Source organism: Castanea sativa, chromosome 10 (assembly GCF_040712315.1).
Source record: "Castanea sativa cultivar Marrone di Chiusa Pesio chromosome 10, ASM4071231v1".
Taxonomy (NCBI): Eukaryota; Viridiplantae; Streptophyta; class Magnoliopsida; order Fagales; family Fagaceae; genus Castanea; species Castanea sativa.
The window spans coordinates 35764525-35788317 of record NC_134022.1 but is presented as its reverse complement, the minus strand read 5'-3'; the positions used below and the strand labels follow the sequence as shown (position 1 = coordinate 35788317).

General features: G+C 34.3%; 1 protein-coding gene and 1 pseudogene across 3 annotated transcripts; both read left to right on the top strand.

Moving 5' to 3' along the window:
• The first annotated feature begins 1096 nt into the window (after window positions 1-1096).
• On the top strand, window positions 1097-3422 carry LOC142614172 (transcription factor bHLH36-like). 3 transcript variants are annotated; one of them, XR_012840369.1, is made up of 4 exons: window positions 1097-1345; window positions 1490-1780; window positions 1888-2018; window positions 2571-3422. XR_012840369.1 is itself a non-coding variant. In XM_075786718.1 (3 exons), the coding sequence occupies exons 1-3, from the start codon at window positions 1139-1141 to the stop codon at window positions 2622-2624; spliced, it is 552 nt and encodes a 183-aa protein (XP_075642833.1). In that variant the 5' UTR covers window positions 1097-1138; the 3' UTR covers window positions 2625-3422. The 3 variants fall into 3 exon arrangements, 2 of the variants coding, with proteins under 2 accessions (XP_075642833.1, XP_075642831.1); XM_075786718.1 differs by lacking the exon at window positions 1888-2018; XM_075786716.1 differs by having other exon boundaries at window positions 1888-3422.
• A 6607-nt stretch (window positions 3423-10029) lies between these two features.
• Window positions 10030-14030, top strand: LOC142612569 (PTI1-like tyrosine-protein kinase At3g15890; annotated as a pseudogene).
• The last annotated feature ends 9763 nt before the right edge of the window (window positions 14031-23793 follow it).

Genomic DNA, 23793 nt, shown 5'->3' with positions numbered 1-23793 from the left:
TCACATGTTTGTACATAATTCAATTAGTACTTTAATGTATTCAATTATCAGAAAGAATTAGTACTTTAATGTGTTTAATTACACAAACACATCAAAGATACTCAACCCCTAGCTGGGGGTTAGGTACTTAGTTTGGCTTTTCCAAATAATTAATTCTTTCTCATGCTTTTCCAGTCTATTACGTGTTCATTGCATTCTTGAAACCAATCACGAATGATATATATCCACATATCCACAATTTAAAGTAATGGACCAAAAACGAGGAACACAGTTTTAAAATAGTATACAAACTAAGGGACGAATGAGAAACAGTAGTACCTAAAAGTGTCTTTAAGGTTGGGATTAATCGGATTTATCCGCTTTGGGGAGCCAGTCCCTCACGGTTTATCGGCTCGTCCCCGAGTGCAGGCAGGATTTTCACCTCGACCAAGGGCTGGCCTTGTAATCGCAGGCTTGACACCAAGTCCCACATCGGGTAGAGTTCCCTCCCACACATGGTTTATAAGCTTCTGGAGCGACCATGTGTGTACCATTACTAACACAACACATGTGTTAGTAATGGTACACACATGGTCGCTCCAGAAGCTTATAAACCATGTGTGGGAGGGAACTCTACCCGATGTGGGACTTGGTGTCAAGCCTGCGATTACAAGGCCAGCCCTTGGTCGAGGTGAAAATCCTGCCTGCACTCGGGGACGAGCCGATAAACCGTGAGGGACTGGCTCCCCAAAGCGGATAAATCCGATTAATTGGGGAAGTATCCTCACAGTTCTTATTAAAAAATTCCTGCAATAATATAATGTTCTATTTGCTTGAACCGTGTGGTTTATATTACAGCTTCGTGTCAATTTTCCGAGCCCCAAAGTGTCCGATCCTCACTGGAATTTGTTCGGTACAAAAGTAAAAAAGATAGCCCCACAACGAACTTTAACATCATTCCATGCTATATTTTACCTTGCTTATGCCTTAGCCTTCGAATTGATTAAAGAGAATCTTAGCTCGTTGATGATAGGCCCGTAAAGAAAACCATTGAGAGCCTCTATATATAACAATAGGGGTGTCTAATTCTTTTAGCTTCCATATATAATATATAAAACAAAGAGGAAAAGCTTGAAGCAACAGTCGTCTTCATCCAATAATGTTTCCTTACCACCAAAGCGATGAGGTGGTGTGGCAATTCTCATCCATTCCCAACCAAGAAGATAGAATGCTACAATACAATGATGAAGCCAATACTATTATTAATAAGAATATCATGCGTAGGGACACTGAAAGACAAAGAAGAAAGAAAATGGCCATTCTTAATGCATCACTTCGGTCACTGCTCCCTATGGAAATGATTAAGGTTAGGATTTATGAACCTTCATTTTCTTCCTTCATATGTTACATAACTTTAATAGAATTTCAATATTCTGTCATGACATGGCTATGTATCCTTTTTTTTTTTTTTTTCTTGCTTTGCATAATTGTTGTTTTGGTGGGTTTTTAGGGGAAGCGCTCGGTATCTGATCACACAAACGAGGCCATGAACTATATTACATACCTGAAGAATAAGATCCAAGAATTGAGTGTGAGGAGGAATGAGCTTAAAAGTTTATCTAATTTGAGTGTTGTAGTCCAACCTTGTTGTGATGGGGTGCAAATTTTAGTAACAACCAATGTCAATGAAGGTTTGCTTCTATCGGAAGTGCTTGAAATCTTGCTCAGAGAAGGACTTGATGTAGTACATTGTTTTTCGAGTAGAGAATATGAAAGGTTAATTTACTCTATTCAATCCAAGGTATGTTTGATAATAATTCATTTATTTCTAGGTTTAGGGTTTCCATGAATTAGGAAATACCAAACGACTAGAAACTTTTGCCTGAGTTTGTCCAATTTGATTTTCAGGGAAATGATTTGGGATGCCTTGATCTATCTGGGCTGCAACAGAAATTGAATGATCTCATCTTATCATCGAGATACATTTGAAAGTGACATTGTATCCACTGGCTGAGAACCACTCCCTTGCCTTAAACTTGGTGAACTCATTGATAGTACTTGAATTTTCACATTTTTTTGAGGGTTTTTCTTTTGTGAAGAAATTCAATGGAATCTTTAAAGTTGGAGATATCTTGTAAAACTTTGTTTTTAGAGGAATAGTTCAGCTTCATCTAGAAAATATGCAGTTGGCATAATAATTAATTAGCTAATTAGCAATCATTTCAAGAGCTCACTATTGCATGCATGTTAATTATTTTGTCTCAGTTTATGTTCGCTAAAATGGCCTTGTTTTATTATGTAAATGGAGTACAAACATGTAGCAAATAGACTATATTGGAAACTCAAATCAAAACTTGCATAGGTACTTCATTTGATGGTAAGTTGATGTTATTGTTAATGATCTTTGTATTGGGTGCACGGACACAAAGTCCAGCCCACACAAGACAAGTTTATAAGTCAGTGGGCTACATCACCGGCAAAAGTAGACCTAATGCTTTTTGCATTTGACAAACGATTGCTTATTTGCTTAGGAGAAAGCAATAGGTCACTGAGGTTTCTTATATTAACAGAATTTATTTGTGGTTTTATAGTGCCATCAGGAAGGAAAGAAAAAAGGACAGACAGTGAGGGCCAGACAGAGCTAACGAGAAGGAAAAAATAGATATAATGTGGTGTGCATTTGAGAGGACAAAGAAAATAAGAAGAGTTTATTTAGTTGTCATTTGTCACACACCCAAGGCAAAAAAATTAAGGGTTTCTCTAAGGAGAGATTTTTGAGAGCCAGTTACATAGAGTTGTAGTATTTAAAGTAATTGCAAAATCAAGAAAGGAATTTTTGGAACTCTTCTCTCTTTCACAAGAGAGAGAAAGTTTCGCGATGAGCACAAGGTGCTAACATGTGCCTGAGTCCTCCATCTCCATAACTCTACTGCAAGTGCTAGCTTCTACATGAGCCCTCCTCAACCCTCGTGTCTCTCTCGCCACCCTCAATGGTGTGTCTTGTCCACCAGTGGCAGCTGAGCCATCCTTTAAACCCTTAAAGGGAGTCTCTGGACCAAGTTTGACTTACACCTTTTTGGATTTGAGTTCCTTAGCACCTGATTGTTGGATCTTTACATGGATGCTCTAGTGCTGGTGGTTTCCTACTCTTGGCACCAAGCCCTGTTATCTTCACAATGAAGTGGGATTTCTCTTCTAAATCTGGTTTTGGCGTCTGTGAGGTAAATCAGATTGTAATGTTCTTTTTTGAGAGCATAAGAATATCTACCAAATTGTATTGATTTTCTTGGAAAATATAGAAATGTTTGCTAGATCGTATTGGTTTTTCTCCACAAATTTTGGATTGTTTTTGGTGTAATCTTTCTCTGGGTGCATGGTCTCTCCCCACATTATCTATTGTATTTTTCTTTTGGTTTTCTTGTAATTGTTGTTTAGCAAAAAAATAGGGCTATAAACAAGCCGAACTTTGTCGAGTAGTGCATATTCAAGCTTAATTTGTCAGGAAAAATTAAAAACTCGAGCTTGGCTTAAGCTTATGACAAGCTTAAAAATAATGTTTGAGCTTGAGCTCGTGGGAAAGCCAAAAAGCTTGAATTTGGCTTGGCTTGGCTTAATTAATTAGTCAAGCCAAACTTAAGCTTAATATCAAGCTCAAACTCGAGCTCAAGTTAAGTTTTTGAGCTTGAGATCTAAAAAAAATTATATTATTAAATGTTTAAATCTCTAAGATTAAGAAAATAAAATAGTATACTCATTTTATCATGCATCTAGTCTTACTTATAATTAGCTATTATTCAAATTAATAATTTACATAATTAAATTCATTCATTTATCATTCCTTATCTAAAGTTTCAGCAATTGTTCAAAATACAATTTTTACATTCACATTAGATGGTGAAGGACTAAAAAAGCATCTGTAAGGAGTAAAAGGACCTTGATGGGAATATGGGTCGTTGGGTCATGCTAAGGAAGGCCGACCTGCTCTTGGGTTTAGAACTTCTTAGTACTACGGGTCGGCCCATACGCCGAGGGTCCGAGGATCCAACCGAGGATGATTTTTCCCTTCGGACTGACACCGAAGAACCCAGGACTTCATGGTAAAGGTTAGGGAAGGACACGGACAAAACCAATGGTTAAAGGGGGTAAACCCTTGAATGTCCTAGAAGCACCGATGTTGGAAAAATGTCAAAGATAAAGGCTGTTACCTCCACATTAAAGACCCTGCACCTACCACCCTGGCCGCATTAATGGGGAAGTGACACTTAAACAATGGAAGGGAAACTTCTGGTTACTATTCAAAGGTACTAAGAAAAGAAATATCTAGGCTAAGGGGGAGTTGGGGCAACACGTATACAAAGTATTAAAAAGATGAGTATTTAAGGAGGAACCTGAAAGAGAAATGGGGACGGACTTTTTGTAACCTAAAAGAAAAAAGAAACAAAGAGAAAGATATAATATAAGAACAACCCTCGGCTTACATCCGAGGAAGCTGATTTACAATATTCCTTGTTGTTTCCAAGTACTTGCAATCTTTAGCTTGTCATTTAATCCTCACACACTTCTAACCTGGGTTTCAAGCCCACACTCTACAAATTCAGATTGTTTAAGGCTCATTGGGCCTGAGCCCATAACTGTTCTTGGGGCCAGGTGCAATTGTGCACTTACAGCATCTGTTTCTAATTATTATAAATGAGAAAATACTAACATGTTTTATAACTTTACTTTAGATAATTAATAGGAAATGATCATATGTGGCCTACTTAATTATTTATTTATCTTTAAATGTAATTATAGTCTAAAGTGGTTCTTGATTAGTTTAAAGAGAAGGAAAAAATTAAGTTAATATAGGTAGTGGTTCCATGTTGGCTATATTATTATTAAGATATGTGTAATAAGTATATTTAGCTAATACATATAAACTTATAAATGAGTTTATACTTGAATTGTTGTGTATCAAGCTTAATAGCTCACGAGCTTGTTTGTGAACAAATTTTTTTACTTGAGCTCGGCTTGTTTATTAAATGAGCCTAAAACTAAGGCTTAAGCTTGACTTATTTATAAACAAACAAATATGAACAAGCTTTTTATCGAGCCGAGCTCGAGTTGTTCATAATCGGCTTGGTTTATTTACAGCCCTACACAAAATTCTGATACTTTATTTTAAAAAAAGAAGTACTAAGAGTAAGTGAGAATTTTAATTGAGTTTATATTGATTTCTACAAAGGTGATATTAATGAATTTGTTCTAAACTCAAATTTTAGACATAAACATTAGAGTCTAATGTAATTGATTTTGTTATTGTAAATTTATTCAATTTAATCCTATGGTTTTTCCCTTCACATTAAAAACTTATTTACTTAGGAGTAGTATGAAATCTTGGTTTGGTAATTTTAGTTAGAATATCCGGAATTGGTTAAAATTAATCATTTGTTGAATTTCTTAACACGCATAAGGCTAGATTGTGGCCCAATAAGTGGTATCAAAGCTTAGCTGATCTAGTGTGTGTTTTATTATGTGAAATAAGATGAAAGAGACAATTGAGACTATGATAAATCAATGGGTTCCAAACTAAGATGGAGGATTTGTTTTATTATTGGGATTTGTATGAGCCTATTGAAGGTGATATGACCAATCCAAAGGAGAAATCTAAAAAAGGATGGAAAAAGATAAGTAGGAAAACTATCACGTTTATCTGTCATGAGTATATGATTGCGCGTTTCAACATATTGCAATTGAGACTAGAGTTTATACACTTTGAAAAAGTAGGAGAGCTTGTACGAGGGATGACTTCTCAAAATTAAGAATTGTTAATTAGGAAGCTTGTGAGTTTATGACTTTAATTAGGGGAGAATAGTTGTTGTTGAGCATTTGAGTGAAAATTGTCAACTGTGGTGAATCGTACAATGAAGATAACATTAGATGAGGAGTTAGAGGCATTGCAAGTTTGCAACCATTGAGCATTCTTCCTAACAGTTAAGAAACTTTGGTGGTATCATTTATAACTCTGATTTTAATGGTGTTGTGGTCGAGTGATGTGATACAAAATTAGGGGAAAAGATGTTGGCATTGATGACACAAGAACAAGTTTTTGTCACAAAGAATAGGGGTATAAGTAAAAGTATGAGGTCAAATGATCATGGTAAATCAATAACAAGTCAGAATCAAGATAATAGATTTCAATCTAGGGAGATTATAAAATTCTTCAATTACGAGAATCTATATGTATATATATATGAAAAGAAATGAATGCAAAGATTAAAAGAATCAAAATGATAATAAAGCAACAACTACTATGACTAATGATAACGTTGTGATGCTAACAATGATGTTAAGTCAACTGTTAATTCAACAATTTCCCACCATGTTACTTTTACAAAAGAATTAGTTAATACATTACCAATTTTCATTAATATTCCAATTTCGAGGTATTTTATTAATAAGAAAAAAAAACTTGTATATACTTCTACACAATAAAAAAACCAAAACACATTTATTTCTAAAAAATAACCTCAAATTCACAAGGAAAATGAATCTGAAATCCACCAAAAAACAATAAATAAAATAAAATAAAAAACTCAATAATTTTATTAAACTGAATCTCAATTCTTCAAAAATGCTTATAGACTTGACAAACAAGAAAGCAGTATATTCTGAAATAAATTATAATTAATATCTAACCATAATAGAAGCCTAATTTGACCAAAGAAGCATTAAAAACAATGAAATAATTACCTTAAACCTAAAAAGCATCAAATATGAAATTTATGATCTAATGCAAAGTAATTAATTTTATCCATTTGTTAGGGGCGGGGAGAGCATTGGTTTAAATCTGGTACAACGTAAATTCAAGTTTCATAATGCTCCTCTCTTTAAGAATAAAAAATAAAGTTTCTTACCTTTGATGATTTTTCTGCTAATTAGAAAGTACATAATTCCAATTGTCAAATGTCTAGAAGTTTTATTTTTTGTTGGATATTGTTTTGTTTCTTTTTTAATAATTTGATAATTTGAACAATGAGAATAGGTAATAAAAATGCAGGAATTATATAGTAGCTTCAGCTACTAGTATTTGTTCAAAATAAACCTTTTAAGCTTAAACTTTATGCTTCTCTCCCCATTTATATTTTGACTTTAGAAACTTAGAATATCTGTGAGTTCATTTTTGTGGCAGTTTATTGCCCTTGAAATGTTACATAATTCATTCTAGACCATAGCAATTTTGGACACTAAGGTGTCTTACTTAGAGATAGTTCCATCTTTTCCTCCGTTTCAAACACTAATGGAGAATTTGTTAACCTACTTCATATTCCTTTTACTCTTTGAAGGTTTAGTTCTGGGTTTGTAACAGTTATAATATTGCTTCAGCCTTCAGAGTTACAATATCGCTTCTTTAACCCAAAAACTTGAGCAACCTCATAGGGGTTTTAGTTGCTTGAAGTTGTTTTACGCTCAACTTGTAATGTTCCTGTTCTTTAATTAGTTGTACTTGTACTTGTGCTTTTACTTGAAAGTTGAAACCCTTCTTGGCCATTGTGGGCGGTAGTTTTAACAAAAACATGAGGTGGTATATGGTGTTTTCGGTGTGTGCATCTTATCTCTCACATGAAGGTAGACCCCACGCTTGTAAGATCCACCTTTATGTGAGAGGGAAGATGCGTGCATCAGAAACACCATGTATTTTCTTGCAACACACAAAAAGACATTTACTAACCACTAGTTGGTACCTGTTGCAAAAGCTTAAAAAATTAAAAATTTTAATTTTAATTATTTAACCGTTATAATAATACTCCCTGTCACTTATTGATTTAAAATCCCAAGTAATAAGTAAAATCTAACACTCAACATGAACTTAGAGTAGAAACAATATTAAAACTAAGTAGATTTTGAACTTTGAGTAGAAACAATATTAAAACTAAGTAGATTTTGAACTTTTTATATGAGAGATAAAGTGGAAATTGAATTTGAACATAAGATCACCCATTTTAAAACAATGATAAACTGTTAATGTCCCAAAAGTTTAAATTATAAAAAAAAAATGATGAATTTAATTAGTTAACAATTATTTTAACAAAGATGTGAATCATTATGACAAGTGAGCCACCATCTTATAGGGCATTTAACATAATCTTGCTTCTCATGATACGTGTCTACATTCCATCTAATATATTTATTTTTTAAAAATGATCTTGTTTCAATTAGGATAAAATGATTTGTAATTGAAATATTAAATAAAAAAAATTATTTATTTATGCCTTATTATTTTTTTAAATTTTCCTTAAGAAAATTGTGAAAATACATCTGAAAGTAGGTTTAAATTTCTAGAGATATTATTTTTAGTGGATTATGTTAATTTTACAAAATTAATACGTGTATTTGTACTTCAAAATTTTGAAACTCTCCTTGTTGAAGTACTTCAAATGGTTCGGTTTTTATGGATTAAATTGGGAGGGGTGGAACAAAATGTCAAAAACTCGCAGTCAACCCGAAGTCTTACGTACTCTTGTAGCAAAATGGGCCTACTTCAATGGTGTTGTCGAAGAATTCCATGGGTCTTTCATTGAGATGGGCCTGAGTTTGTGGTTGGTCCAAAAGAAGTCAACTAAGCCTTTTGACCCAATAAAAATTTGAGCCAAAATGTAAGACCAAGCCGTTTATATAAGACCGGGAAAAAAGGCCTATAATGGAGGCCCAGTTAGAGAAATAAATAATGTGCGTATTTGAGTTCTCCTAGTTAAGGCTTCAAGTTTTGCTAATAAGCTAGGCAAGCACTTGGACTAAAGAGAAAATTAGTGTATTAAATTACGAGAATTTTATTTGAGGCTCTATGAAATGGCACTCTTTCCTCTCCCCTGTCCCCTCTCAATATTTCAAGAAATAACATCTAAATAAATTATACTTCTCATTTTAAAGTTTGTATAAATACAACAGATAAGTTCATACTCTTTCAAATTATGACTTTCCTAACAAAGTATTACATTTTTAACTAATTCTATTTTGAAAGTGGATATTGCCTCTTTAATTAGAATGTAAATACAAGTTACTACAACACCAATAAATATTATGTATGTTAAGAGATAATAATAACAATAAGAGAGAGTGAGAGAGAGTTCAAAGTAAGGTTTTTTTTATTAGACCATGATTGTTTCGTATAAAAAATTTCCACACTCCATACATACCATGTGTAAAATGTGAACATAGTGTGTAAGCGAGGTGTACACCATTAGTATAAATTAATAATTTTCCATAATCATATTAATAAAACTACTATCAATCTCTAGTGTTTTTTATTTTTTTTGAATGGTGATATTGTTGATATATATTAAAGATAAAAATAAATATATAAATAAACCCTTACCATTATCTTTTTCATTTACTATTTTAGTCTCAGGTAATGCTTACATATCATATCAAATGATTGCTTAATTTTTTCCTTAGGGTGAAAAAAAAAAATACAGTTACTTCATGGGAACTACACCTTATAGGACCGCTAGAGCCTAGAAAATAAAAATAGATCGGGTGGGTTTTTCTTGTTTTTTAATGAATTGGGTACAGCTAATTCTCTAGACAATTTGGAGCTGCACTCCACCGTCGATGCCGCTTACCAATTGGAAGGTTGGATCAATGTGTTAGCAAGCCCAATTCAAAGGTGACAATGGTGTCAATTTTCTTTTTTCTTTTTTCTTTTTTTAATTACAAATGTGCATATAATAATTAACTTACTTTCCTAGCTAGTTATCTATTGAATATAGAAAAGGTCCTACCTAGTGCATCCCAATTTTATAGGTCCAAGAGAAGTGATGATAGGCAAATTATATTCATAATAAACTATATACTATATAATAATCCTTAAGAATGTCTGATATGAAAATATAAAATGTGACATTTCCGAAGGAAAAATGTAGCTTCAAAAGCAAACAAACACTAGAATACAGAAACTTGAGAACCTCTTGTGAACAGCCTAAGCCTATTCATAACATTAAACAACAAATTCCTTGACTTCCAAGGCTGCCTTTTGTCTGCACCATAAGACTCCTTCCTTTCTGCATTGAAGTCTCCGAAATTTTTGCTTTCTTCTTGCTTGAAAGGCCAGTTTTTTTCTTCATTCTTCACTCTCTCCCACTGCATATACACCATTTCAATTTGTCTTTATTGTGTTTCCACTTTCCTCCCATAAGGAAAGATGATCTTCTGGAGATGCTTTTGTTGCATCTATCCAGAAGAACATCAGGAGATCAGGTTTGGTTAATTTGATTATATTCTTATGCAATTGCTATTTTAATAAGTCCATGTTATAGTTCTAACCAAAATACTTCAATAATTGTTAATTTTTTTTTTAAAAGTGAAAACAAGAGCAAGGATTATCCATGGGATATATACTCTCTTAAGGAGCTACTTCTTGCAACAAACAACTTCCATCAGAATAACAAAATTGGCGAAGGCGCTTTTGGAAGTGTTTATTGGGGTCGAACAAGTAAAGGCATTGAGGTAATTGGTAAAATTATTACTTGTCTCAAAAGCTTTAAAAAAAACATTATTCTTAAGTAAGCATGCTATTTTTTCTTTTTGTCCTTTCTTTTTTTTTTATATTTAATTATCTTTGGAGTTTCCGTTTCCTTATCTATTGACAAGATTTTGTATGGTCGGCCATGCAAGACAAGCATGTATCTTTTTTTTTTTTAATATTGAATTGCCCAAGTTGTTCTTACAGATCGCTGTTAAACGACTAAAGGCAATGAGCGCAAAGGCAGAGATGGAGTTGCTGTGGAAGTTGAAATTCTTGGTAGGGTGAGGCATAAGAATCTCTTGGGTTTGAGGGGATTTTACGCTGGTGGGGATGAGAGGCTAATTGTCTATGATTACATGCCTAATCATAGCTTGATCACCCATTTGCATGGCCAACTTGCTGAAGATTGTCTACTAGATTGGCCTAGGAGAATGAGAATCGCCATTGGATCAGCAGAAGGTTTAGCGTAAGTAACTAATACCTCTTTTTTTGGGAGGAACAAAAAAAAAAATGATCAAGACTTATGAAGAATTCTACTAAAGCCCACTATTTTGAACTATACAGAACGGCCAAAAATGAAACTGTTCAGAGATTCTATTGGAAATTTTATGCAGCATGCTTGTTCCCACAGTATCATGAAAATTAATACATCAATTTGAATTCTGTTCTTAAAAATTAGATGTTTCCCAAATAGTACTTGATTTTCAGCAATACTTATCCAACAAAGCTATTAACACAATAAAAATTCAGAATAATTTCACATCATTCTTAAATTAGCCTACCATCTTACATACAGCCCCACCACAATGTGCAATTTCAATTTTTTTATATACTAATTTGGAAATTTTATGAATTCTTATTATGTACTTAGCATGACTCTCACTTGTTAATTATATCTGTTGACTTATTGTTAAGGTACTTGCACCACGAGGCCAATCCTCATATAATTCACAAAGATATAAAGGCAAGTAATGTCCTCTTAGACACTGAATTTGAAGCAAAAGTGGCTGACTTTGGTTTTGCAAAGTTAATACCAGAAGGTGTTACTCATCTAACTACTAGAGTGAAGGGAACCCTAGGATATTTGGCTCTTGAATATGCCATGTGGGGCAAGGTTTCTGAGAGCTGTGATGTCTATAGCTTTGGTATTTTACTTCTAGAGATAATCAGTGCAAAAAAGCCAATAGAGAAACTCCCTGGTGGAGTGAAGCGTGACATTGTGCAATGGGTCACACCCTATGTCCAAAAGGGTGCATTCAATCACATTGCTGACCCAATGTTGAAGGGCAAATTTGATCGAGATCAACTGAAATCGGCAGTAATGATTGCAATGAGATGCACTGGGTAACCCCGAGAACCGGCCGAGCATGATATGTAAAGCCAGATGAGTCAGAGGCATCCAAAGCAGAGGCTAAACGACCTGTAGCAATATAGTAGAACTACATGTAGTATTAGCTTAAGTCAGTTTGTTACAGCTAAGAGTCCACTTGTCAACCTCCTATGCATCTGTCCACGTGTAAGCATCAGAGGGATTTCAGCTATAGGTTGTTAGGGCTGATCCCCAATCTTTGGAGGCAGTTAGTATATAAATATCAGAGTATGTAATCAAGAAGATCAGATTGAATAAAAATCAAGAACAGTGAAATTCACAAAACTCTTTGCTTTTCTCTGTATCACCATTTCTCTATATTTGTTTCTTTCTTGCTTTTGTACTTTGATTTTTCTTTTTATGGTATCAGAGCCCATTAATGGCTTCTGCTCCGAGCTCTACATCTTCAACAACTCCTTCCACTACAACTACCTCCATAACTCCTATAGTGAATCCTTCGTTGCTACGTCTATCAAATATGGCGAGCATGATGACTGTCAAGCTCGATTTTACCAACTATATGGTGTGGAAGCATCAGATTGTTGTGATTCTAGAAGCTTACTCTATGATTGGCTTTGTGGATGAGTCATGTGAAGCTCCTGCTCCCGTTTTTGAGAGATAATTCTGGAAGTTTTACAAGGGAGCCCAATCTTGAGTTCGTGAATTGGAAAAACAAAGAGCAGGCCTTGTTCACTTTTATCAATTCTACTCTATCACCTTCAGTTCTTGCCATCACTGTAAGCCAAAAATCTACAAAAGGAGTTTGGCAAGTGCTTGAAAAGAGGTTTACTTCTGTTTCTCGATCTCATGTTTTGAGTTTAAGAAATGAATTGCTTAGCATAAAGAAAGGTCCTGAGAGTATTGATACTTTCTTTCAAAGATTTAAAGAAGCTAGGGATAAATTGAGTTCTGTTGCTGCTTTTGTTGATGAAGAAGAACTGATGCATTTAGTGTTAAAAGCTTTACCTCGTGAATATGATGCTTTTTGCTTTGCAATACGAACTCGTAATAATGTGTTTATATTAGAGGAATTAAATACCTTATTAAATGCTGAAGAGAGAGCTATTAAGAAAAAGTCTGAATCTAGAGACACATCTATGGCTATGATGCTTCAGAGTGGGTTCAATCAGTACAACAATAGAGGTAGAGGCAGAAATGGTAATCAAAGAGGTCATGGTAGAGGTTTTAACAATTTTGGTCCCAATTTTAGGTTCAATAATGGTCAATCCTCTAATCACCCTACCTTTGGATTTCATAATGGTTCTTTCTCTGGAAATATCACTAATCCTTCACCATTTTCTGGACCTCAATCCAATTCTCAAATCAAGAATGGTTCTGGTACTCAAACCACTCAAGTTCCAGGGTAGAACTTTCCTAATTCAAGGCCTACTTGTCAGATTTGTGGCAAGAATGGTCACATAGCTGTGGATTGCTATCATCGCATGAATTTTGCTTATCAAGGCAGACATGTTCCAGCCAAGTTAGCATCTATGGCAGCTAGATCAATGGCTGCAGTTGCAAATTCTGCTTCAACCTCTTCATCCAATTGGCTTACTGATACAGGGTGTTCTGATCATGTAACCCCTGACCTCTCTCAGCTTTCATTGCTCTCTCAAGCTATTAATGGTAATGAGATTGTCACTGTTGGCAATGGGCAAGAATTACCTGTAACACATGTTGGAAATGGTAAGCTTATCACTCCTTCCCATCAATTTCGTTTAGATAATATTCTTAGAGTTCCCGCTTTAGCTTCCAATTTGTTATCTGTCCACAAATTGTGTTTACAAAACAATGTCTTCTGTTATTTTGATGCCAATCAGTTCTTAATTGTGGATTTACCTACGGGGAAGATTCTTTATCAAGGCCTGAGTAAAGATGGAGTCTATCCAATCCCTCTCTCTTCTTCATTGTCCACAGATCCTGGTTTTCCTTCATCTCTTGCTTTAAATTCCAACTCCTCAGTCAAGCATGCTACCTCCAGTCAAGCAATGCTGTGACATCAAAGACTTGGTCATCCTTGTTCCAAGCTTCTTCAATCTGCTTTAGCTTCTATTCCTAGCAATGTTTCTATTCTTGTTAATGATAACATTTGTTCTCAATGTAAATACTGCATAAGTGCTACGATGCACAGAATTCCCTTTTCCAAAACATGAAATGGCAAGTACTTCTCCTTTACAACTTGTTCACAGTGATGTTTGGGGTCCTGCCCCTATGACTTCTGTACTTGGCTATAGATTCTATGTCATTTTTGTTAATGATTTCACTAGATTTACCTGGATGTTTCTTCTTAAACATAAATCTGAAGTGTTTACAGTTTTCTTACATTTTAAAGCTCTTGTTGAAACTCAATTTGGCTCTAAATTTAAAACTCTCAGGACTGATGGTGGTGGTGAATACACTAGTAATCATTTTAAGTCCTATTGTTTAGACAATGGTATCCTACATCAATTGTATAGTCCTTATACACCTCAGCAAAATGGTGTAGCTGAGAGGAAACATAGACAAATTGTTGAAAGTGGACTTTCTATGCTTCATAAATCTAAACTTCCTTCTTCCTATTAGTGTTATGCTTTTAGCACTGCTATCTTTCTAATCAATAGGGTTCCCTCTTCTGTCCTTCAATTTCAATCTCCTTGGCAAAAACTGTTTCACTCTCCTCCTTCTCTCAAGTCCTTGAAAACTTTTGGCTGTGCTTACTTTCCTTTCCTTAGACCCTATAATGACCATAAACTTCAGCCTAGGTCCACTCAGTGTATATTCTTAAGTTAGCCTCCTTTAACCAAAGGTTATATCTATTTTGACCCTAATACACAGAAGGTTTATATTACTCCCCATGTTCTTTTTCATGAATCTGACTTTCCAGGTCTGCTAGATGCTTTCTCTTCCTCTTCCATCACTTCTGCTGTTCCTAGTCCTTCCTTTGACCTATGGTTATCCACCCTTTTACCCAGTTCATCCTCGGATCCTTTATCTGCTGTGTTTGCCATTTTTCCTTCTTTGCAGCCTTCTGTTGCTGTGTCTGATTTATCTTCTGCTCCTACTCTTGCTATATCCAGTCTTGTCACTCCAACCAGCCCTACTGACTCTATACCTCAGCCTTCTCTCTCTCTTCCTCAGTCTATGTCTAACTCTCATCCAAATACACATCCAATGCTTACTAGGTCCAAGCATGGTATTTTCAAGCCCAAAGCTTACACAGTGGTGAGAGATTATTCTCAAGTTGAACCTCCTAGTTTCAGTGTTGCTTCTCTACATCCTCAATGGATTGCAGCTATGGATTCTGAGTATGCTTCTCTGTCAAAACAGCAAACATGGACTTTAGTTCCCCTTCCAGCTGGTAAAAATGTTGTCTCATGTAAATGGGTCTATAAGATTAAGAGGGGTAGTGATGGCACCATAGCTAGGTACAAGGCTAGACTGGTTGTCAAAGGGTTCTTGCAACAGTATGGGTTGGACTATGAGGAAACCTTTAGTCCAGTTGTAAAACTTGCAACTGTGAGGATTATTTTAGCTTTGGCTGTGCAACACAATTGGTCATTGAAGCAATTGGATGTTTCTAATGCATTCCTTCATAGGGTGCTTCATGAAGAAGTTTTTATGTCTCAACCTCCTAACTATGTGGATCCAGCCAATCCTTCTCATGTTTGTCTACTTCATAAGGCCATTTATGGACTGAAACAAGCCCCTAGAGCTTGGTTTGAAAGCTTCACTTCTCAATTTTTTCATCTTGGTTTTACTGCTTCTTCTGCTGACAACAATCTTTTTATATTGCATCATGCTTCTATTGTGGTTTATCTCCTACTTTATGTGGATGATATCATTATCACTGGGAATGATTCTTCTTTTATTGCTCAGCTTATCACTAGTCTTGGTGCTGTTTTTGAATTGAGGGATCTTGGTCCTCTTAGATTTTTCCTTGGTCTTCAGATTGAGTACACATCTCAGGGTTTGTTTGTTCATCAATCTAAGTATGCCAAGGATCTGCTTTCCAAGTTTAACATGTTGGATTGCAAGCCTTGTCTCACACCTTGTTCCCCTACTGTGCATGTTAACTCTCAGACTAGTCCTGTTCTTGCTAATCCCACTTCCTACAGAAGCATGGTTGGTGTCTTGCAGCACTTAACATTTACTCGACCTGATCTCTCCTATTCTGTTCAGCAAGTATGTCAATTCATGAGTCAGCCCACTCAACATCATTTGATTGCAGCCAAGAGGATTCTTAGGTATCTTAAGGGTACTTTGCATCTTGGAATTCACTTTCGTCCTGGTTCTTTGGCCCTTTCAGCTTACTGTGATGCTGACTGGGCTGGTGACCCTCTTAACAGAAAATCCATAATAGGTATGGTGGTCTTTTTGGGCAACTCTCCCATTACCTGGTCAGCCAAGAAACAATTGGCAGTGGCTAGATCTTCTACTGAGGCTAAGTATAGGGCTTTGGCCACCACAGCTGTTGAGTTGTCTTAGATTAGGCAAATTCTTCAGGATTTGGGTGTTTATTTAGCTATGCCTCCTATGTTGTGGTGTGACAATGTATCTGCTATAGCTTTGGCTTCAAATCCTATCTTTCATGCTCGTACAAAGCATATTGAGGCGGATTATCATTATATCCAAGAGAAGGTTATGGCTAAGGACTTGCAAGTTCACTTCATTTCTACTCAAGATCAGCTAGCTGATATATTCACTAAGGCCCTTTCTTCTCCTCAGTTTCAATCTCTTGTTTTCAACCTGATGGGAGTTCCTCCCCTCATTTTAGGGGGGATGTAAAGCCAGATGAGTCAGAGGCATCCAAAGCAGAGGTTAAACAACCTATAGCAGTATAGCAGAACTACATGTAGTATTAGCTTAAGTCAGTTTGTTACAGCTAAGAGTCCACCTGCCAACATCCTATGCATCTGTCCATTTGTAAGCATCAGAGGGATTTCAGCTATAGGTTGTTAGGGCTGATCCCCAATCTTTGGAGGCAGTTACTATATAAATATCAGAGTATGTAATCAAGAAGATCAGATTGAATAAAAATCAAGAACAGTGAAATTCACAAAACTCTTTGGTTTTCTCTGTATCTCCGTTTCTCTATATTTGTTTCTTCTTCTTGCTTTTGTACTTTGATTTTTCTTTTCATGATAGAAGTGGCGGAGTAGCTTGAGGGTGGTGTTGGGAGGAGGAAAAAAGAGGTATCTTATGTGGAAGACACGGCTGAAGAAGAAGACAAGAGGAACAAAATTGATACAGATTTGAAGGGTTTGAAAATTGCAACGGAAAATCTGATGTGAGAACGACATGGGCCAAATCGAAAATGAGATGATAAAGTTGATTTTAGTTTGTCGAATTGGAATGTGTTTTCTTGGCCTAAAATGACTTGGTTTTCCAAGACACAGATTAAAGGTCAAGAGGCATGGTACATACCGTCGTTTCTATTTTGGTTCCTTTATATATGTTCCACCATTTAAATTATATACTATGATTTGCGTGGAAACATTGTCTATTAGAAGACATTGCCACTACCTTTGTGAAGGAACAAGTATATTTCTATAAATTGCTTAAGTATTTGACTATTTGCTACTAGGATGCATAATATATAGGATTTTTGGTTATTAAAAAAAGAATCATATCAGTATATTACTATTAATCACCAATGACTTCTTGGTCCACTTGTGCGAAATTGGTAGGAAACTTCATCGTGAAAGATATTCGAAGTTGATTCTTAAGATCCAATGAGGAGCATTTGGCTTAAATTTCAGATTTAAGAAACAACTATTAAAAATATTACGGGGCTGTTTGATAAGGTGTTTTGAGTAACAGTTTTCAGTATTTAAATAACATTACACGTATTTTCACACATTTTTTCACTCACATGTATTTTAAAAAAATACAAATAACGTTACCAGAATAATATTACCAAACGGCCCCTATGTTTGTGAAGCTACTCTAACTATGGCACTTTTGAAAACATGAGATCACCATGAAATCAAAATTGATAATTAATCTCCATTTTCTTTGTAATGAAAAATGTCTAGCATAGATTTTGTTCTTATGAAATAACGGTATATGTGGTGACTTGTTATTTAAAATATCATTCCACCATAAATGAATGATAATTAATCTTCAAATTGAACACTATTTCATGAAAATTAGGAGAAATTGTTCAATCTACTGGGAGAATCAAATCAATAATGTCTATGATCCTCCCACTCAATAATATAATTATATCATGTGTTACAATTTATCTAGTCAAATCTTAATCAACAGTCTAGTCATAAAAAACAATACTATAATAAATATTCACCCTCACCTGACATCAATGACTCCCCCACCACCATCCCGAATTCAACGTTTGGCATCACCCTCACCATCCCCAGCTCCAATGCCAAACGGTGTTGGTAGTCCTCTCCAGTAAAAGTTCCAACAAGATGAAACCCACACTATAGAACAAATTTCAAACCAAACCAATCCAATCCAAAAAGAATTATGAAAGCAAAGTTTGTTTTACCATTCACATAGGGCATGTTTTACTTCTTAATCATTGAGGGTGTCTGTGTGTAACGTACTTTTTCTATTTGGTGTATTAATAAGAATGTTGATATTATTATTAATTTGCTTCAAGTAAAACCATCTAACCAAAGTTTTAACAAATTCATAATATTTTACCCAAAAAAAAAAATTCATAATATTAATTCAACTAAAAGTCTAAAACTGAATTACAAAAAAAAAATTATATTTATTATTTTATTATTTTAATACTCTATTATAATTTTTATTTCAATAAAAGCTATAATACATTAACTACAAAACCTTAATCTCAAAATTATAGGGTCAATTATAGAACCTCAATAAATTAGCTAAGATCGACCACATATATTACATTATATCATTTACAAGTAATTTAAAATATTTCAAGTAATAATAATAATAATAATAATAATAATAATAATAATAAAGAAATGCCTATTAAGTATTAATAAATTTAGGACAATCAGTTACGGCACTTCGATGTTGATGAGCGTTGAGAAACTACGGACGACGAGGCCCAACCAAATTGTGGTAGTCTTGGGCCTTATTAATTAGTGAAATCTAAGCTTGGGTTTAAGTATCAGACCACTAACCATGCGATAGAAATGGGCTATGAGATATAAACTAATTTGGAGTGATACAGACTTTCCACAAAAGCAACTGCTAGTGACCGCTATTACAAATTTACAATAGCCTCTCTTCCTTTTTGGGCCAGTGGATTAGCCTCTCTTGCTGGTCAGTGATTAATATTTAATGTTCCACAAACCCTGGGTTTGAGCGCAGGCAACATCAACAACAGATAGAAATGACTATCTTATAGAAATGCCCAAACCCCGGGTTTGAGCGCAGCTATAGGCCTTTATTTATAGCGACAGTTACTAAAACTGCCGTAATAGGTAACATATAGTGGCGGTCTTAGAAAATGCCAGTCTAGGTCAGTTTTTTATAGTGTATTTGTAAAAATAGTTATGTAGAGTCATAGACTACACTACATTCAACGCAAAAATGACACAGAAATATAATTCTGTGAAATAAGAAATTACACCTCAATGCTCTAAACTACTCAATCACACTCATATGTAGTTTTTAAACAAATTTGCAAATATCAATTTTGTTTTTGATTTATGTGTGTTGAAAGTATTATTTTCATTTATTATTTTCATTGCCTTGACAATATGGGGATCCTTCGTGCATTAATGCATAAAGTAAAATTTGGAGCATTCTCGGTGTGGTCCCTTTAATTAACTGTAAAGGCAATAATATCACAAGTAAATTTTAAGTAGGAGTAGAACTTAAGGTATAGCTTATCCTTTTAACCAAAAAAAGATAACAATAGCAGTACAGATTCTGATACCCAAAAAGAAAGGCTTCTAAAAAGAAAAACATGCATAAAGTCGAAATTCACATGTTAGCGATGGATGAGCTTTTAACATCAAACAGTAGATGGTAGACCAGTGAAAAAGCATAAAGTATAAACTCACTAATAGCCATTAGCCATGGCTGAACAATATATTTTCGATTTATGAGATCAGTAATAAGAGTTAAAAAAATCCCATAAAAAAAAAAAGAGTAAAAAAAGGGTTTAAGAACAATAAAGCATGGCCAGTGCAGAACCATAAGTTTGGGACAAATAATGTAGAAAATGGTTTCGAAAGCGGCCAAAAGAAAAGGCTCTGGCGACAGCCTTTTAATCTTTGCAAATCCCAACATGCATGTTTTATAGTTAAAAGAGACCAAACCTACTCATCCTATGGTGCCTATTCTCTGGTTGTAAGAAACTTACGGGACATAAATATAGGACTACCCATCTCCGATGCAGACTTCATTGAAGCAAAAAAGCGCTGGATTTGTGAATAGGAATAGCTTTGAAAGAAACGCATTTTTCAGTTTGTACCCGCTGGAAGGAACAGAAAACACAGCGGATAAAAGCGTAGAAGTGAGCTGGAGAGAGTAGGTGAGAAGGAACTAGCCGGCCTAGATAGAGCTAGGAACTTTGAACTTTGAAGTTCTAGAAGTAGGGCCTCACAGAGGTTTCCCTCACTACATGCCATTTACTTGTCATTCTGTGTTTCCAACTTTCCATAGGCCATTGCTAACGGTTTCAGAAAATTAAGGACCCGTGCATTTCACTCTACAAATATAAGTTTTTATAAGATAAACGGGTAAACGTTAGAGTTAAGTCTAAATAGTTAAGTTTTATAAGCATAAAGTATTCTATCTCAAATAAATAAAATTATATGTTTTTAATATCTTATACAATTACATTTATATTTATATGGGAGTTAATTATTCTAAAATTGGACATTTTTTCGTTCATAAAAAATTTTTTTAAAAAAATTGGACATTTTTAAAGTAAATATCATTGCCCATTTTTCAAATCAATATCAATTTTATTTATAAATAAAAAAGAAAAAGGAAGAAAGCTTTTTCACATTTCAATCACATAATAACACACACACAGATATATATATATATATATATATATATATTTGGAAACTATACTTAGAGATTCATAAAGATAATGAAGAGATTGATGTTTAAGATTACTTTTTAGGTTGGGGTTGATGGCATAGAGGTCTAGAGATGGCAACATGACAAATTGAAAAGTAGAGGTCATTAGGTAAATTGAAATTATGGAGGAGAAGGACAGTTCGACTTTACAAAGGATGAATTTGATTAACTCTTTTGGCGAGAGTGGTTAAAATAAATATTTAGATATCAAGTTCTTTATGATTTTTTTGTTGAGTGTAAGAGAAATTGTTTTTTGAAGATTTTTCATTTATATATATATATATATATTATGTGTAGGGACACAATTTTCAGACCAAGCCCAAAATGTAAGGGATCTTGGCCCAGTGAATCCAGTACAATAAATTTGTAGAGAGTGGGTCAAAGAGCTAGGTTTTAGTACTTGGATAACAGTTAATATGGTTTTGAATGATGAGCCAACAAGAGTTGAACCCGGTTTGGCGAGAAAGTTGGTTCTCAGCACAGTCCGAGGAGCTCTGTTCTAGCATATATTGGAGACCATGGTTACAGAAGTTGTTGAGGTTGCTACAGTGCTTTCTCTTCTCCTTTTTTCGTCCCCCTCTCTCTGGGATCTCTACCCTTATTTATATTACATCTCTCCCTTCATCCTTACTCTACATGTGGACAGTTGATGGTTTATGTTGATATTTGTCCCATCAGCCCCCTCTAAAAGTCTTCTGGGGTGGCTGTAAGGTTGTCATAATACTGTTCAGAGGTCACTTCCTCATTAATGCGGTGATAGCAGCTTCCCCTTAGATATTTTTGAGCCCTTATCCCTCTTGTACATTCATGGTGCTCGTTGCTATCATTAGAACTTCCTGAAAGGTCATCTTTGATCATTAGGATCTATACTAGATTTGCGCTTAACTTTAGTCCGAGGAGATGGCGATCTTCGGACTCAGACGACCCATGCTTCTCGGCCAAACCACATGCTCTCGGCCAAATCTCAAAATCCATGACCCCACATTATGTGTATAGAAAAGTTTTTGTTTATTGATTTTTCATTTTTATGTTTAATTATTGCCCATTTTTCACATCAATATCAATTTTATTTATAAATAAAAAAGAAGAAGGAAGAAAGCTTTTTCACATTCAATCACATAATAAAACACACACACAGGTATATATATATATATATATATATATATATATATATATATATATATATATATATATATATATATATTTGGAAACTATACTTAGAGATTCATAAAGATAATGAAGAGATTGATGTTTAAGATTACTTTTTAGGTTGGGGTTGATGGCATGGAAGTCTAGAGATGGCAACATGACAAATTGAAAAGTAGAGGTCATTAGGTAAATTGAAATTATGGAGGAGAGGGACAGTTCGACTTTCCAAGGATGAATTTGATTAACTCTTTTGGTGAGAGTGGTTAAAATAAATATTTAGGTATCAAGTTCTTTATGATTTTTTGTTGAGTGTAAGAGAAATTGTTTTTTGAAGATTTTTCATTTTTATAAATATTATGTGTATAGAAAAAGTTTTTGTTTATTGATATTGATTTTTAAAGTTAATAGGTCCTTTAAGTATTAATTAGTGGGTTTTAATTAACTCAACTGGTAAAGTCTTTGGGGTTCAATCCCCACTTATACCAAAAAACGATTGGTATTTTGGTTTAATGATAAAGAATAATAAATAGGAGCGCTCATCATAAGTTGAAATTATCTCAAAAAAATTATTAATTATTATAGCCTTTTTAGAGAGAAATAACTATTCAAATAAGGAGCGTTAGTAATGAAAATGCAACAAAAATATCTAACGATATTCCACATGAATAATTATTTTATTAGAGGATCTATTCACACGTACTAAATATGCCCATAGAGTATTCGATATCTACTTTAATCTTATACAATCTTTTCATTTTTATTATTCGATAGGTGAAAGATGAGAGATTTGAAACTTAGATGTTTCCATAGGAAACTCCAAGAAATGTAAGTTGAACTATAAGACTCTTGGCCGATTTTATAAAACCTTAACACATCTGCTTCAATTACAAAATCTACGTATAATTTCTTAGTGTTGTATATGGATTAAGAACCTAGAGTTCTAGGGTGATTGCACTATAGAGTTCTTTTGCTATTAATTTAGAAATAAGTGGGTTATATTTTACCGTAGCAAGGCAGTTTCAAAGTGATGCAAGTCGGAGGTATTTTATTATTTCTAAGAAAAAATTTTCAAGTACTCTCAGAGCACAAAGAAATTGTGCTCTCTCCTCTCAAATTCATGATGAACCTCATTATGAATTTAATGAGTAGACTCCACTATAAATGTGAGAAGAGAGAGTATCATTCTCTGTATTATGGAAATTCCTAAGAATTACTCCCTAATAAGATGGTTTTGATATTAGTAAGATAGAGATGAAAGAGTAAAAAAAATCAAATATTATGACAAATGATAATAGAACAAGTTGCAACAAATAAATTATAAATAGGATATTTATATATATTTATATATTTTTTTGAACCTATATATATTAAGTATACTATATATAAAAAAAAAATTAATTATATCTTTAATAAAATATAAATATAGACCTTTAATTATGGTAGAAAAAAAACTCATCTCTACCTCGTCACATTTTTGAGGCAAGAAAAATCCACATGGGATAGAGAGGGACAGAACAATAAATTTTTTTCATACCAATTTCCAAAAGGTTCATAGCATGGAAAACTCATAATCGAAGCCAGGGCATTGCCTCTAACCGTAAACGTCAATGACAATGATCATAGCAATGGTGTCTCGTTGTATCTGGCTTTGTTAGAGGAAAAGCGAGATTGTAGGAGTTGGGAAACTTTTCACGTTGAACATTCATTAATTTGCAGAGAGACCAAAAAAAAAAAAAAAAAAAGAAGAAGCACTGTGCAGTGGGCATAGACATTT

Coding starts and splice junctions, on each gene's coding strand:
- LOC142614172 (XM_075786716.1), top strand. CDS start 1,139: ATGTTTCCTTACCACCAAAGCGATGAGGTGGTGTGGCAATTCTCATCC. Junction 1,346..1,489: donor TCCCTATGGAAATGATTAAG/GTTAGGATTTAT, acceptor GTGGGTTTTTAG/GGGAAGCGCTCGGTATCTGA. Junction 1,781..1,887: donor TTTACTCTATTCAATCCAAG/GTATGTTTGATA, acceptor TTTGATTTTCAG/GGAAATGATTTGGGATGCCT.